Source organism: Dama dama, chromosome 5, assembly GCF_033118175.1.
Source record: "Dama dama isolate Ldn47 chromosome 5, ASM3311817v1, whole genome shotgun sequence".
NCBI classification, from domain to species: Eukaryota; Metazoa; Chordata; class Mammalia; order Artiodactyla; family Cervidae; genus Dama; species Dama dama.
Genome location: NC_083685.1, coordinates 110606640 through 110619249, shown reverse-complemented (window position 1 = coordinate 110619249; position 12610 = coordinate 110606640). Strand labels below are relative to the sequence as shown.

Below are 12610 nucleotides of genomic sequence, written 5' to 3'. Positions count from 1 at the left end.
GCCACTAATACAAGTAAATTCCAAAATCTTCAGAAAGAATGTGCAGGGACTTTGCATGTGCCTGTTCTTAGGTTTTTATTTTTTTGTTTGTTTGCTTGCTTTAATCATATGCAAATCTCAGTTCAATTCAAGGATCCGGATTGAATCAATGAAGATTTTTCCGTGATTTTTCCAATCCCTTCGATTTAACGTGATGAAGGAAATAATCTAAATGCTTCAGGGGAGGTATGAATTTTTTTTGGTCAGGGAATTTGAATGAGGTGGAGCAAACAAATTCCGTTCCTCAGATCCCCACTGGTGAGACCACACCCCCAGCTCAAGTGAGTATGGAGGTCAACACACCTGCAGTGGCTTCCAGTCCAACGGTGGAGGCAGGGTGCAGCCACAAGGCATTGCACACACTCCTTCCTGCGCCTGGAAGTGTTCTGCTCAAGCTGTCAGTGTGGAGACATGTGGGAAAGATCCGGCTTCTGTGGAAGCTTCTGCAGGTGAAATCCACTGAGGATTTTAGGAGGGAGCAGCTGTAGCTTTAGGAAGGCTGGAGCAGAGTCTGTCACACTGTGTCACACTGACCTTACCCAGGGAGAGAGATGTCCCCATTCACCAGGTTAGGTGCAAACTCTACAGTATCTATTCTATTCTAGAGAAGAAGACCTAAACCCAGGCAATGACAGAGAAAGTTAAAGCTTTGTTTAGTCTTAGGACATTACAATTGGGGCGGGGGGTGACTTCAAAATCATCTATCCACCTACATTCATTTAATTCATTTCCCTAAATTATATCTCCAAAAGTATAAGTGTCTTATTCCTGCTTTAAATATTTGAGATTTTGTGGTTGTATGGAGTATTTTAATTGTCTTATAAAATATGACCCTTTAACAGGATAAACTTAGTCCCCCAAAAAGCATAGAACAGAGATTCTGAAGAGTGACTTATCCATACCATTGTTCTCATGCAAATCAAAACCACAATGAGATATCATCTCATACTTATTAGAATAGTTATCATCAAAAAGACAGGATGACAAGTGCTGGTGAGGATGTGGAGAAAAGAGAACACTGGTGCACTATTGATGGGAATGTAAGTTGGTACAGCATCTGTGTAAAACAATATGGAGGTTCCTCAAAAAAATTAAAAATAAAACTACTCTCTGATCCAGCAATTTCACTTCTGGGTATATAATCAAAAGAAATGAAATCACTGTCTCAGGGATATCTGCCCTCTCTTGTTCACTGAAGCATTATTCACAATAGCCAAGATGTGGAAAAACCTAAGTGTCCATCAATGAATGAACGGATAATGAAGAATATAAGAACACATAACATCATGGATAGACCTTGAGGGCAATGTGCTAAGTGAAATAGCCAAAAAAGACAAATGCTGCACGGTATCACTTACATGTGGAACCTTCAAGACAAAAAAGTCAAACTCATAGAAAAGAGAGTGGAAAAGTAGTTACCAGGGGCTGGAGGGTGGAAGGATGAGGTAAATAGAAGAGGTTGGTAAATGGATGCAAACTTTCAGTTGTAAGATGAGTAAGTTCTGAAGACCTAATTTAAAACATGGTGACTGTAGTTGATAATGCTATACTATATAATTGACATTTATTTTTTAAAAGTAGAACTTAAATGTTCTCACCAAAAAGAAGAAAAGATTATTTTTTTCATTTTTAAACATTGTTTTTTATCACTAGTATGACTTACTATTATGTACATACATTTTTCTTTTCAGATAAATTATTCATGGAGATCGCAAATATGCTTTATGTGTACGTTAGGATGAAAGAAAATGTGCCAAGGCAGGTGCAAGGGCTAAAACAATACTTCCCAGTTTCCCTTTGTTTCCTCTGTTGAAAAAAGAAATCACTCCTGAAAAAAGCCTCTGAGAAAAGCCTCTAGTGGCAATTTCTGGAATGGTATTAAACAGATTGCTGTACAAAGGGGAAAAAAGAGGCAAGGCAAGGTGGATCGGGGTGTCAATCGTAAAGTGACATGTCAGCGGAGGAGGTGTTTCTCCTGTGAGTTCTATAAAAGGTCAGCTCATCCACGACCAAGAGACAGACTCTGCTCCATCCATCCTGAAGCTACAACAGCTGCTTCCTCCTAGAACCGCCAATGGATTTCAATCAGAGAAGCTCCCACCGAAGCCTGAGTTCCTCCTCCCAGGGCCCTGCGCTCAGCATGAGCAGCTCCATATATAGGAGGGGGGTCACACCCAGCGTGTATGGGGGTGCTGGAGGCCACGGCACCCGCATCTCGACGTCTAGACACATGGTAAACTATGGGAGCGACCCTGCTGGAGGAAACCTGTTTGCTGGCAATGAGAAGATGACCATGCAGAACCTAAATGACCGCCTAGCAAGCTACCTAGAAAGAGTGCGGTCACTGGAGCAGTCCAACTCCCACCTTGAACTGCAGATCAAGCACTGGTATGAAACCAACACGCCTAGCACCAGTCGGGACCACAGTGCCTATCTGGAACAAATCAAAGAGCTGCGGGATCAGGTGAGGCAGGATACCTCTGCTTTCTTCTCCACTGTCCAGGTGTATCATATGTCAAGAAGGGCATATATGTTGCGTGGTCCAAATGGGCACTGTAAAGCAAATTAGGCTTAAATGCCAGATCTATAAAAGTGGCATATTTTTACATGCAATATTTTATATGCCATCTACCCTTATTGCTGGAGAACCTGACTACATAATAGGATGACTTTGTGTGTGTATATGTGTGTGTGTGTGTGTGTGTGTGTGTGTGTGTTTAGTCGCTCAGTTGTGTCCCAGTCTTTGCGACCCCATAAACTGTAGCCTGCAAGGTTCCTCTGTCCATAGGATTTTCAAGGCAAGAATACTGGAGCAGGTTGCCCTCCAAATGAATATGCCCTCCTCCAGGGGATCTTCCCAACCCAGGGATTGAACCTGAGTATCCTTCATTACAGGCAGAATCTTTACCATCTAAGCCACCAGGGAAGCTCCACAAGTGTCAGAATACTGGATCATAAATTTCAATGATGAAATGATTCAAGGTGGTAATGGGGATGGGGCATAGGTCTAAATGATATCTGGGTTTTAAAATGCTTTTAAAATGTTTAATAATCTGATCATCATCACCAAGCAGTTCAGAAACCACTTCAACAGTCATAAAATGTTTTATTGCCCCAATTCAAATTTATTGCAATCATACCTGCTCCCATGTCATACCAGAAAGGTGGAGCGCTCCATTTTATCAATAATGTGAATAAAAGAAGACTTTGCTCCTAACTGAAGATGTTAAATGTGACACAGAACACTTACTCCATTTTAAAATTCTTATCTAATCAAGAAAATTGTTCCTTTCATTTTCATTTCTATTTCAACATTCCTCTTTCTTTAGAGCAAAGGCCACTTACTTGCCAGCAAGTTTCTCTTTTCTTGCATTATATTAAACATCAGTGCAATTTGATTCTGATTCTACAGGAAGTTATTTTGGGATTTCTGGAACTGTGGGGATGTGAAGGCAAAGGTGTTTAAATTGCCCCTCTGCCAACAGTTCATTTTTCTCAGGCTCCCACTAAAATATTCAAAATCAGCCAACCAGTCTCCCCCAGCCATCGCATGATTCATGTTTGTGAAGCTATTTCAGGCCATCCTAAACACATAGGCATAGCCAAATGTTCCATTTACCTGAGCAGGCCCAGTATATGAAAGAAGACCGCTCTCTCCAGGACTAGATCTACTGAAAGAGACATGCCTTTGTAGCATTTTTAACAAGCAGACTTCTGATCTGTATGCATCTTAGGGGATTCACCCATTAGGTAACCACTTCTTAAGATCAGGGACTTTGCCATCGCAATAGCCCCAGCGCCTACACAAGTTAACACTACATAGCAAGTGTGCATTCATTCAGCCAGTATTTAATAGACACCAAGTGCTGGCCCTGGGGAATATGATGGTGAACATAATGTGACTTGTGTGCTGTGCTTAGTCGCTCAATCATGTCCAACTCTTTGAGACCCCATGGACTGTAGCCCTCCAGGCTCCTCTGTCCATGGTGATTCTCCAGCCAAGAACACTGAAGTTGGTTGCCATGCCCTCCTCCAGCGGATCTTCCCAACCCAGGGATTAAACCCAGGTCTCTCACGTTGCAGGCAGATTCTTTACCATCTGAGCCACCAGGGAAGCCCTAATGTGCTTTAGGGGGAAACAAATCTGGACAAAGGCAACACTGTCCCATGTGGAAGGATAAAGGGAGGGCTATGTGGGGCTGTGAAAGCACAGGCACTTCATCCAGCTCTGTTGTGAGGAGACAAGTGAAGTCTTCCTTGAAGCAATGATGTCGGGGCTGGGAGGAGGGAGGAATTCACCAAGAGAAAGGGGCTAAGAGGAAGGTTCTAAGCAGGAACATCAAAGACAAGGCTCTCAGTAAGGTCTGATGGCTCAAGTTGAATTAAGCTCTTCATTTGTAGAGTCATAAGGAAACTGACCAAACCCTCAGGACTCAAGCTGCATTTTATGAATCTATTGTGTTAAAGCTCCAACCCAATATCTCTCCTTTCTATTTTCATGTAGCAATCCTTGAGATGAACATCGTCTTCAGTACAAGAAAGGCTGTATCTGAGGATCAACTCAATCATTTTAGACTTCTGTCCAGTTGAAAATGTCACTCTTTCTGGTGTATTTTCCAGATTAAAGATGCTCAACTGCAGAATGCTCGATGTGTCCTGCAAATTGATAATGCTAAACTGGCTATCGAGGACTTCAGGCTGAAGTAGGTTCTCTGATACCATGCTGACACTTCCTGAAAAGGAGGGCCTTTCAGTGTTCCTTCATGACACTTGACTCCCCACAGCACTATTGGCAAAGGAGCTCCCACTGAATAGTATCAGAGCCTTGGAGTTAAAAGGGTGTTAGAAGCTTTCTGATCTATCATCAGGACTGGACTTCTCCTCCCATAGTCCTAAGATATGGTCACCCAGAGTGTAAATGAACACCTCCAGTAATTACTACTGTTCTCCTTGGTCAGCTCTGATTGCTAGAAAGTTCTTTTTAGTTCTACCTTTTCACCTACTGAAACTAATTCTGCCCTTTGGAGTAATAGGAAGGCAGTTTACAACTTCCCTTCTGCCTGTACCCTTCTGTTATCTAAAGAGGGTCATTTATCTACCCTTAGTGATTCTCTGAGTCATCCATGTTCCTTCAAGTAAATGACCAAAGTTCCAGGGGTGACTCTTAATCCTTCCAGTTTGATAGTGTTTTACAGTAAGGTCTGACCAGCCAAAGAACCAGGTTGATTAAAGCAGTTCAAGTTGTGTTCACTTTCTTGTAGACACATCACATTACATGCGATCAGAGCTGTTCCTCATAACTGCTTCCACACTAGGGCTTCCTCGTCCTGAATTTGTACAACACATTGGCACTGAAGAGCCTTTTGTGGTTTTAAAAGTGCAGCATTATAATGCAATAAGGGATCAAAAAGAAATAAATTAGAAAGCAGATCTGGAAATTAAAGCAGTAAAAGTTCATTAATTCCAGTCAGCATCTGGGAGTCTCATCGCATTATCATTTCTTAAAGTTTACTATTTTAATAAAATTGGGAATATATAAGATCATAGAAGATAATTCATTTTGGATGCATCTTTTTACAAAGTAATAAAAATAAACCAGACATGTGCATTCATTAAGTAAATCTAACCACTTTTTAGTTAACTTTTTTTAACTTTTTATTTTATATTAGAGTGTAGCCAATTAACAATGTTATGATGGTTTCAGGTGGACAGGAAAGGGATTCAGCCATACATATACATATATTCATTCTCCCCCCAAACTCCCCTCCCATCCAGGCATAACATTCAGCAGAGTTCTCTGTGCTAACCAAGTAGGAACTTGTTGGTTATCCATTTTAAATACGGCAAGGTACATGTCGATTCCAAACTCCCTAACTATTCCTTCCCCCTATCTTCACCCCTGGCAACCATAAATTCATTCTCTAAGTCTGTGAGTCTGTTTCTACTAACCATTATTTAATATCGATAATGTGAATCCTTTGCTAACACAGTAATTAGAGCAATTTTTTAACTTTTAAAATGATATATTCCAGAATTTAGGAAATTTTAAAAGTAATGTCAGAGTGGTTATTTTACCAATCACTCCAAATCACAGAGACTACACTTATGAAGCAAACGATCTGAGTTCAAAGTTCTCCAGAACATTTTCAAATGTATAGAGACACAATGATGTATTGAAACTGATCTCTTATACCACATAAAGATTGATCTTATTATCATTTTAAGATCATCTCTTCTATAATGGCTTAAGAAGAACTCAATTATCTCTCCTTACTACTTAATTCACAGGTATGAAGCTGAGCAGGGGATTTGCCAAACAGTGGTAGCTGATCTTAATGGCCTGAAAAGGGTCTTTGATGACTTAATTCTAACAAAGGCAGACTTGGAGATTCAAACTGAAGAGCTGACTAAAGACCTGTATGTTCTCCAAAAAGAACATGAGGAGGTGAGAAAATATTCAGAAGCAGTGTTGGAAATGATAGAATGGCTCTAATAATAATGAGGAGGAAGAGGAAAAAGAGGAAGACGTGGTGATTGTGGTGGCGGTGAAAAAGATGACAACGAGATAGATATGAGCCTTAACATCTTTTCAGTGAGGCTGCTGCCAGGTTTAAATGACTTGGAGCAGTCACTGGACCATAATAAGCCTTAACTAAGTTGTTTTCTTTCTCTATTACTCATCCCCAAGGAAAGAAGCCTTAAGACTTACTATGTGTTTTCTGCATAGCCTCATCTGGGAATGTACTTCAGACTATAATCAATTGGAATTTTCACCCCCATAGGAAGTGAGGGGCCTACGTGCTCATCTGGGCAATAATGTAAATGTAGAGGTGGATGCTGCTCCAAGCCTGAACCTCAGTGCCATCATGAATGAAATGAGGCAGAAATATGATGCCATGGCCCAGGAGAACCTTCAGAAAGCCAAAGAACAGTTTGACATACAGGTAATAGCATAATTCTAATGGATAAGCAAACGTGAGGAAGCTGTCTTCCAAAAACAGATAACTCATTTCCTTCCTTCCTTCCTCTCTCCCTCCAACCCTCCCTCCATTCTTTCCTCCTTTTATTCCTTATTTTCTTTCTTTCATTCCTTTTTTTTTTTTTTCATTTTGTAACTTTAGATTAATGATCTGCAAAAGCAAGTCACAGTGAGCACTGAAGAGTTAAAAGGAACCAAGGATCAAATAAAAGAGCAGAGACACACCCACCAGGTCCTGGAAATAGAGCTCCAGTCCCTGCTCAGCATGGTAAAGCACATCTCATGGGGCGTGTGTTTACTAAGCATCTGTATCGGGAACTCTGGAAATGCAAATACCTATAAGAAATAATCCCTCCCTTTGCAGAGCAGTAAGGGAAACACATCAAACAACTGATGATAATGAAAAGACAGAAAGAAGTCAAAGTAAAGGACAAGACACTGCAAGAATACAGAGGCCAAAGTAGAGTTGGAGGATGTCACAGGAAAAGTGGCACTTAAAGTAGACTGGAAAGAGTAAGGTGCAATTTTTAATTGGAGAAGAGGGGTCAAGACATTCCTCGCTAAGCATATCAGTCAGCTCATGATGAATTATGTTGTGGTGAAAGTGAAGTTGCTCAGTAGTGTCCAAGTCTTTGTGACCCCATCGACTGTAGCCTACCAGGCTCCTCCATCCAAGGGATTTTCCAGGTGAGAATACTGGAGTGGGTTGTCATTTCCTTCTACAGGAGATCTTCCTAACCCAGAGGTTGAACCCAGGTCTCCCACATTGTAGGCAGACACTCTACCGTCTGAGCCATGGGGGAAGTCCTATGTTGTGGTAACAATCTTCAAATCACAGTGGCTTACAATGATGGTGTTACTCAGTCCAAGCTCACCCTACTCACCACACAACAAGTCAATAAATCAGAGTCCAGGTGTTGAGACAAGGAATAAAGACTTTATTTGGAAAGTTGGCAGACTGAGAAGATGGCAGACTAATGTCTCAAAATAACCAGCTCATCTGGGGTCTGGATGCCAGTTTCTTTCATAGAACAGAGATGGGGAGGAGGTGAGGAAACAAAATAAAAAGGGCCATAAGTCTTACAAATATCTCCTGGAATGTTTAGCCTCAGGGAGGCTGTTAATTTCTTCTTTCTTGTAGTCATTTACAGGTGGACAGGGCTTCCCTTGTAGCTAAGTAGTCTTGTAGTCTTGCCCACATTGCAGGCAGACTCTTTACCATCTGACCCACCAGGGAAGTCAGTAAAGAATCTTCCTGCAATGCAGGAGACCTGGGTTTGATCCCTGGGTCAGGAAGATCCTCTGGGGAGAGAAATGGCAACCCACTCTAGTATCCTTGCCTGGAGGATCCCATGGACAGAGGAGCCTGGCAGGCTAGAGTCCATGGGGTTGCAAGAGTCAGACACTACTTACTGTCTAAACCACCACAGGTGGACAGGATAAGGATGTTTCCTTAAGCAAAGGTACTTTGATTTAGCATTCAGGCAGAGAGGCATAGTTCCCAGAGGCAGGCCATTATGTATAAGACAGTGAACAAAAACAACAGGAAGCAAACGTTAAAGTAAAAGAAACAGATCCAACATGTAGTCAGATTTTGTTCTTCCCTGTAACAACACTACATCCATCATGGGCTGGCTTCAGCTCTGCTCCATGACATTTCCACTCCAGGGTAAGTGGACATGCCAGTGTTGTGCCAGAAGGAAAGGGGCAATAGCTAGGCCATGTGATAGCTCTTAAAGCTGTCTCCTCATAAAATGCATTGGTCAGCTTCACTTGCATTTCATTAACCAAAGAAACTCACATAACCAAGCCTACCATCAACAGGTTTAGCAAGTCCAATCCTCCTAATGGAAAGGCACTACAAATCACAGTGAGAAGAAGCAAATACAGAGAACAAAAATACATATTCCATAGTAAGAGAACAGTGAGTGCAAACTCAAATAAACAAACAAAAACCTGAAGAGCCAGTGATTCCTGATGACTGGCTGAGACTGCCTAGTTGGAAAAAGTGAGAGATAAATCTAGAAATATGCATTATTCCCACAATGACGAGATAAAAGAATTCTTCTCAAGAGAAATTAACATTGAGATACCTCTTAAATCAGGTCCTCAGATAAGAAACATCCACTTTTTCTTGTGCTCATAGAAAGAAGCTTTGGAGCGTACACTAGAGGAGACCAATGCTCGTTATAGCAGCCACTTGGCCGTAATCCAGGCACAGCTAAACTCCCTCGAGGGCCAACTGGTGCAGGTTCGGACTGACACAGAACGCCAGATCCATGAATATAATATCCTCCTTGACATAAAGATCCGGCTTGAGCAGGAAATTGCTACCTACCGCCGTCTTCTGGAAGGAGAAGATGTCAAGTAAGGCTCTTAGAATCAGAGGATATGCGCCGATGTCTATCTGCTATTCTATTTTAATGTCCATACCTTAAACTCTGTCACTCTTCCCCAGCACCAATGTAATCCCTAGCAGAAAAACAACTACACACACCCCCACCAACAACACCAACAAAACAAAAATTTACCCACCAGTATGCACACCCCCTAAAAAAATACTGATCCTCTGTACTTAAGGTCATGTTGTAGGACTGAGATAGAAGATGGTTAAGCATATCTGATACAGATATGCTTGTGTTAATTTTTATGATTAATACATAATTGAAAGCACTATAACTTTTTTTAAAAACTTTTTATTTTTTATTGGAGTATAGCCGATTAACAATGTTGTCATAGCTTCAGGTGAACAAGGAAGGGACTCAGCCATATGTATACATGTATCCATTCTCTCCCAAACTGCCCTCCCATCCAGGCTGCCACATAACATTGAGCAGAGTTCCATGTGAAAGCACTATAACTTTTCAGAGTTCTCATTGCAAGATCATGAATTGAAAAACAGGCCACAGAGGTCTGTGGGAACCAGTCTGAGGAATCATCAGTGCGGTAGCAGCAACCGTCTTCAAATACCACCCCCACGAAAGGCAACAAGATGTAAACTGCCTTCGCAATTTTGTTATTTTAATTACAGAAACCTCTAGTAATTAAAGACCCCTAGTGTATGTTAAACCAGTCATTTCTGAAGCTATGGATTTTTCAAGTTAAAAAGTAAGACACTCCAGCTTGAAGGAGCAAGCATTGCAAAGCGGGGGAAAATAGAAACAGTAGTAAAACACACATCACTCAGACTTTATTTTAAAGCAGAACAGGCAGGAGAGCATTTCATTTGCAAAATGGCAATAATACATTTTTCTGTTTTTCTTTTTTTTTTTTTTCCTTTTCTTAAAACTAGAGAATATCAGTTAAGCGCTCTGGATGAGGCAGGTAAGTATTCTAAATTCTTACACACTTCCTATAAGACTGAATTCTCACTCAGTAGTTTACCACTTTCCTGCCACTGGTGAAAAGTAAAGGAAAGTCAGCTCTTAAGTAAACAGATATCACCTTAGGGATTCTGAAAACAGGGCACATCATATAAAGAAACCCTCCATATGGGAAATTTCTCACATTCCCCTTGATGGGGTGATTTTCTTGGCCCAGGCTATTATTACTGTCCTGAGACATCCTAAGATCCTAAAAGAGAAAAACAAGATGAAAATGTGCATTTTACTTAATTCAATATGACATATTTCTTTTGTGGGGAGTGGGGAGAGTAGTAAATTTTTCGCATTTGTCTAGAAAATGGACTTAAGATCATTTCAGAAAGAGAATGGGTTCAACTCCTTTCTAAAAGAAGGAAATAGATATAAAATAATAATTTAAAGCTGAGTATTCTAAAATAGCAGAGTCTTGGGTCTGAATTAACATTTTATGTTTAAATCTCAATTCAGAGATAAAGAAAACCAGGAAGATTAAGACAGTCGTGCAAGAAGTAGTGGATGGCAAGGTTGTGTCATCTGAAGTCAAAGAAGTGGAAGAAAGTATATGAAGGGCTGGCAGAAGGCGATGCTGCTGAGGTTTTGAAAGAAATGTAGCTATAACTTTTGCTCCCTTCAAGAAAGTGGCATCAGAAACCACTATTAATGCTTCTTGGTGATTAGAGGGGGGAGAGGGGAGTCCATTTACCAGTCTCTGTAATTGAATATAAATGTTTTACTCAGAGAAGCTGCAAATTGCCTGCAAAAATGAAATCCAGTGATCACTGGGATATTTAAAATATCATTACTGCCACCTTTAACACAAAATGCATTAATCAAAGCTATAGACCACCTAATCTCATTACTAAAGCTTACAAAGCAGAGGAGGCTATGCAAACTACAAATGAACCTCTCTAACACCTCCCATTTCTGAACTGCAAAAATCTCCTTTCAGGGTTTCCTGGATTCTTGAGTCAATTTTTTTATTAATTTCACTGAATTTTTAATATCAGTATAATTCTGCTAGCTTTAAATTATATTTGCTTCTCCTCTCATAGTCTTGGCTGTCTTTAAAACTCAACTCGGCTCTGAATAATTTGAGAGTCAAATTCCAATCACAAACGCTGAGCAGAGTAAAAATGAATCACATTATGCTTGAAATGGGAGTAGATTAAAAGCAAAATTAGCAAAACCTTTCTCAAGGCAGAATGCTTCTCCTTCTGATAATAAACTGCATAAATCATCATCGGGTGCTCTCCTTCTTTATGTGGTAATTGTATGTCATGAAATGTTTCTCACTATTTTTTAATAATGGTTTTAATGAAGTATAATTCACACCATAAAATTACTTCTTTTAAAGTATGCGACTCAGCTGTCTCTAGTATGTTCACAGAGTCGTGCAGCCATCACCACTATCTAATCTTAGAGCATTTTCATCACTCCAAAAAGAAGCTCCTTCGGCAGTCACTCCAATCCTCTTCCCCTCAACCTCTGAAAACCACTAATCCACTTCCTCCCTCTACGTATTTGCCTAATCTGGACATTTCATATAAATGGAAGCATACAATGTGTTCTTTTGTATACAAATATTCATAGCAGCATTATTTACAACAGCCCCAAAATGGAAACAACTCAAATGCCGCCCATCAACTGATGAACAGATACACAAAATGTGGTCTATCTCAGCAATAGAATAGTGCTTGCGAGCTCAGTCCCTGCAGTCATGTCTGACTCTTTGTGACCCTATGGATTGTAGCCCGCCAGGCTCCTCTGTTTACGGGATTCTCCAGGCAAAAATACTGAAGTGGGTTGCCATGCTTTCCTTCAGGGGATCTTCCCGACTCAGGGATCAAATCCTCTGACTCCTGTGTCTCCTGCATTGGCAGGAGGGTACTTTACCACTGAGCCTCTGAGGAAGCCACACAATTGAACAGTATTCTGCAATAAAAAGGAATGAAGTACTGACACATGCTACAACATGGATGAACCTTAAAAACATGATGCTAAGTGAAAGAAACCAGATACGAAAGTTCACATATTGTATTCTAGTGAGACTTCTAAATTCTAAATTTCACTAAATTTGCATTTTTGTGAGTAATAATTGCCTTGCAAATGTTTCCAGGAAAAAATTAATTTGCCCTCTATCATTGTATTCTAATAAATGGATAGCTCAAATTTAAATTTTAATATTCATGTTTATAAATAAATAGGATTTTGAGTGATTATTATATTGAAA

The 12610-nt window shown here is 40.4% G+C and overlaps 1 protein-coding gene across 1 annotated transcript; it reads left to right on the top strand.

Annotated features, from left to right (window-relative positions):
* The first annotated feature begins 2045 nt into the window (after positions 1-2045).
* KRT20 (keratin 20) lies at positions 2046-11736 on the top strand. Its single transcript, XM_061143972.1, has 8 exons — positions 2046-2503; positions 4660-4742; positions 6328-6484; positions 6822-6983; positions 7161-7286; positions 9165-9385; positions 10311-10342; positions 10849-11736. The coding sequence occupies exons 1-8, from the start codon at positions 2114-2116 to the stop codon at positions 10944-10946; spliced, it is 1269 nt and encodes a 422-aa protein (XP_060999955.1). The 5' UTR covers positions 2046-2113; the 3' UTR covers positions 10947-11736.
* Positions 11737-12610: the final 874 nt, after the last annotated feature.

Excerpts from the sequence above, each read along its gene's own strand:
- KRT20 (XM_061143972.1), top strand. The coding sequence starts at position 2,114 with ATGGATTTCAATCAGAGAAGCTCCCACCGAAGCCTGAGTTCCTCCTCC. Across the intron at positions 2,504-4,659 it reads TCAAAGAGCTGCGGGATCAG|ATTAAAGATGCTCAACTGCA; the intron begins GTGAGGCAGGAT and ends TGTATTTTCCAG. Across the intron at positions 6,485-6,821 it reads TCCAAAAAGAACATGAGGAG|GAAGTGAGGGGCCTACGTGC; the intron begins GTGAGAAAATAT and ends TCACCCCCATAG.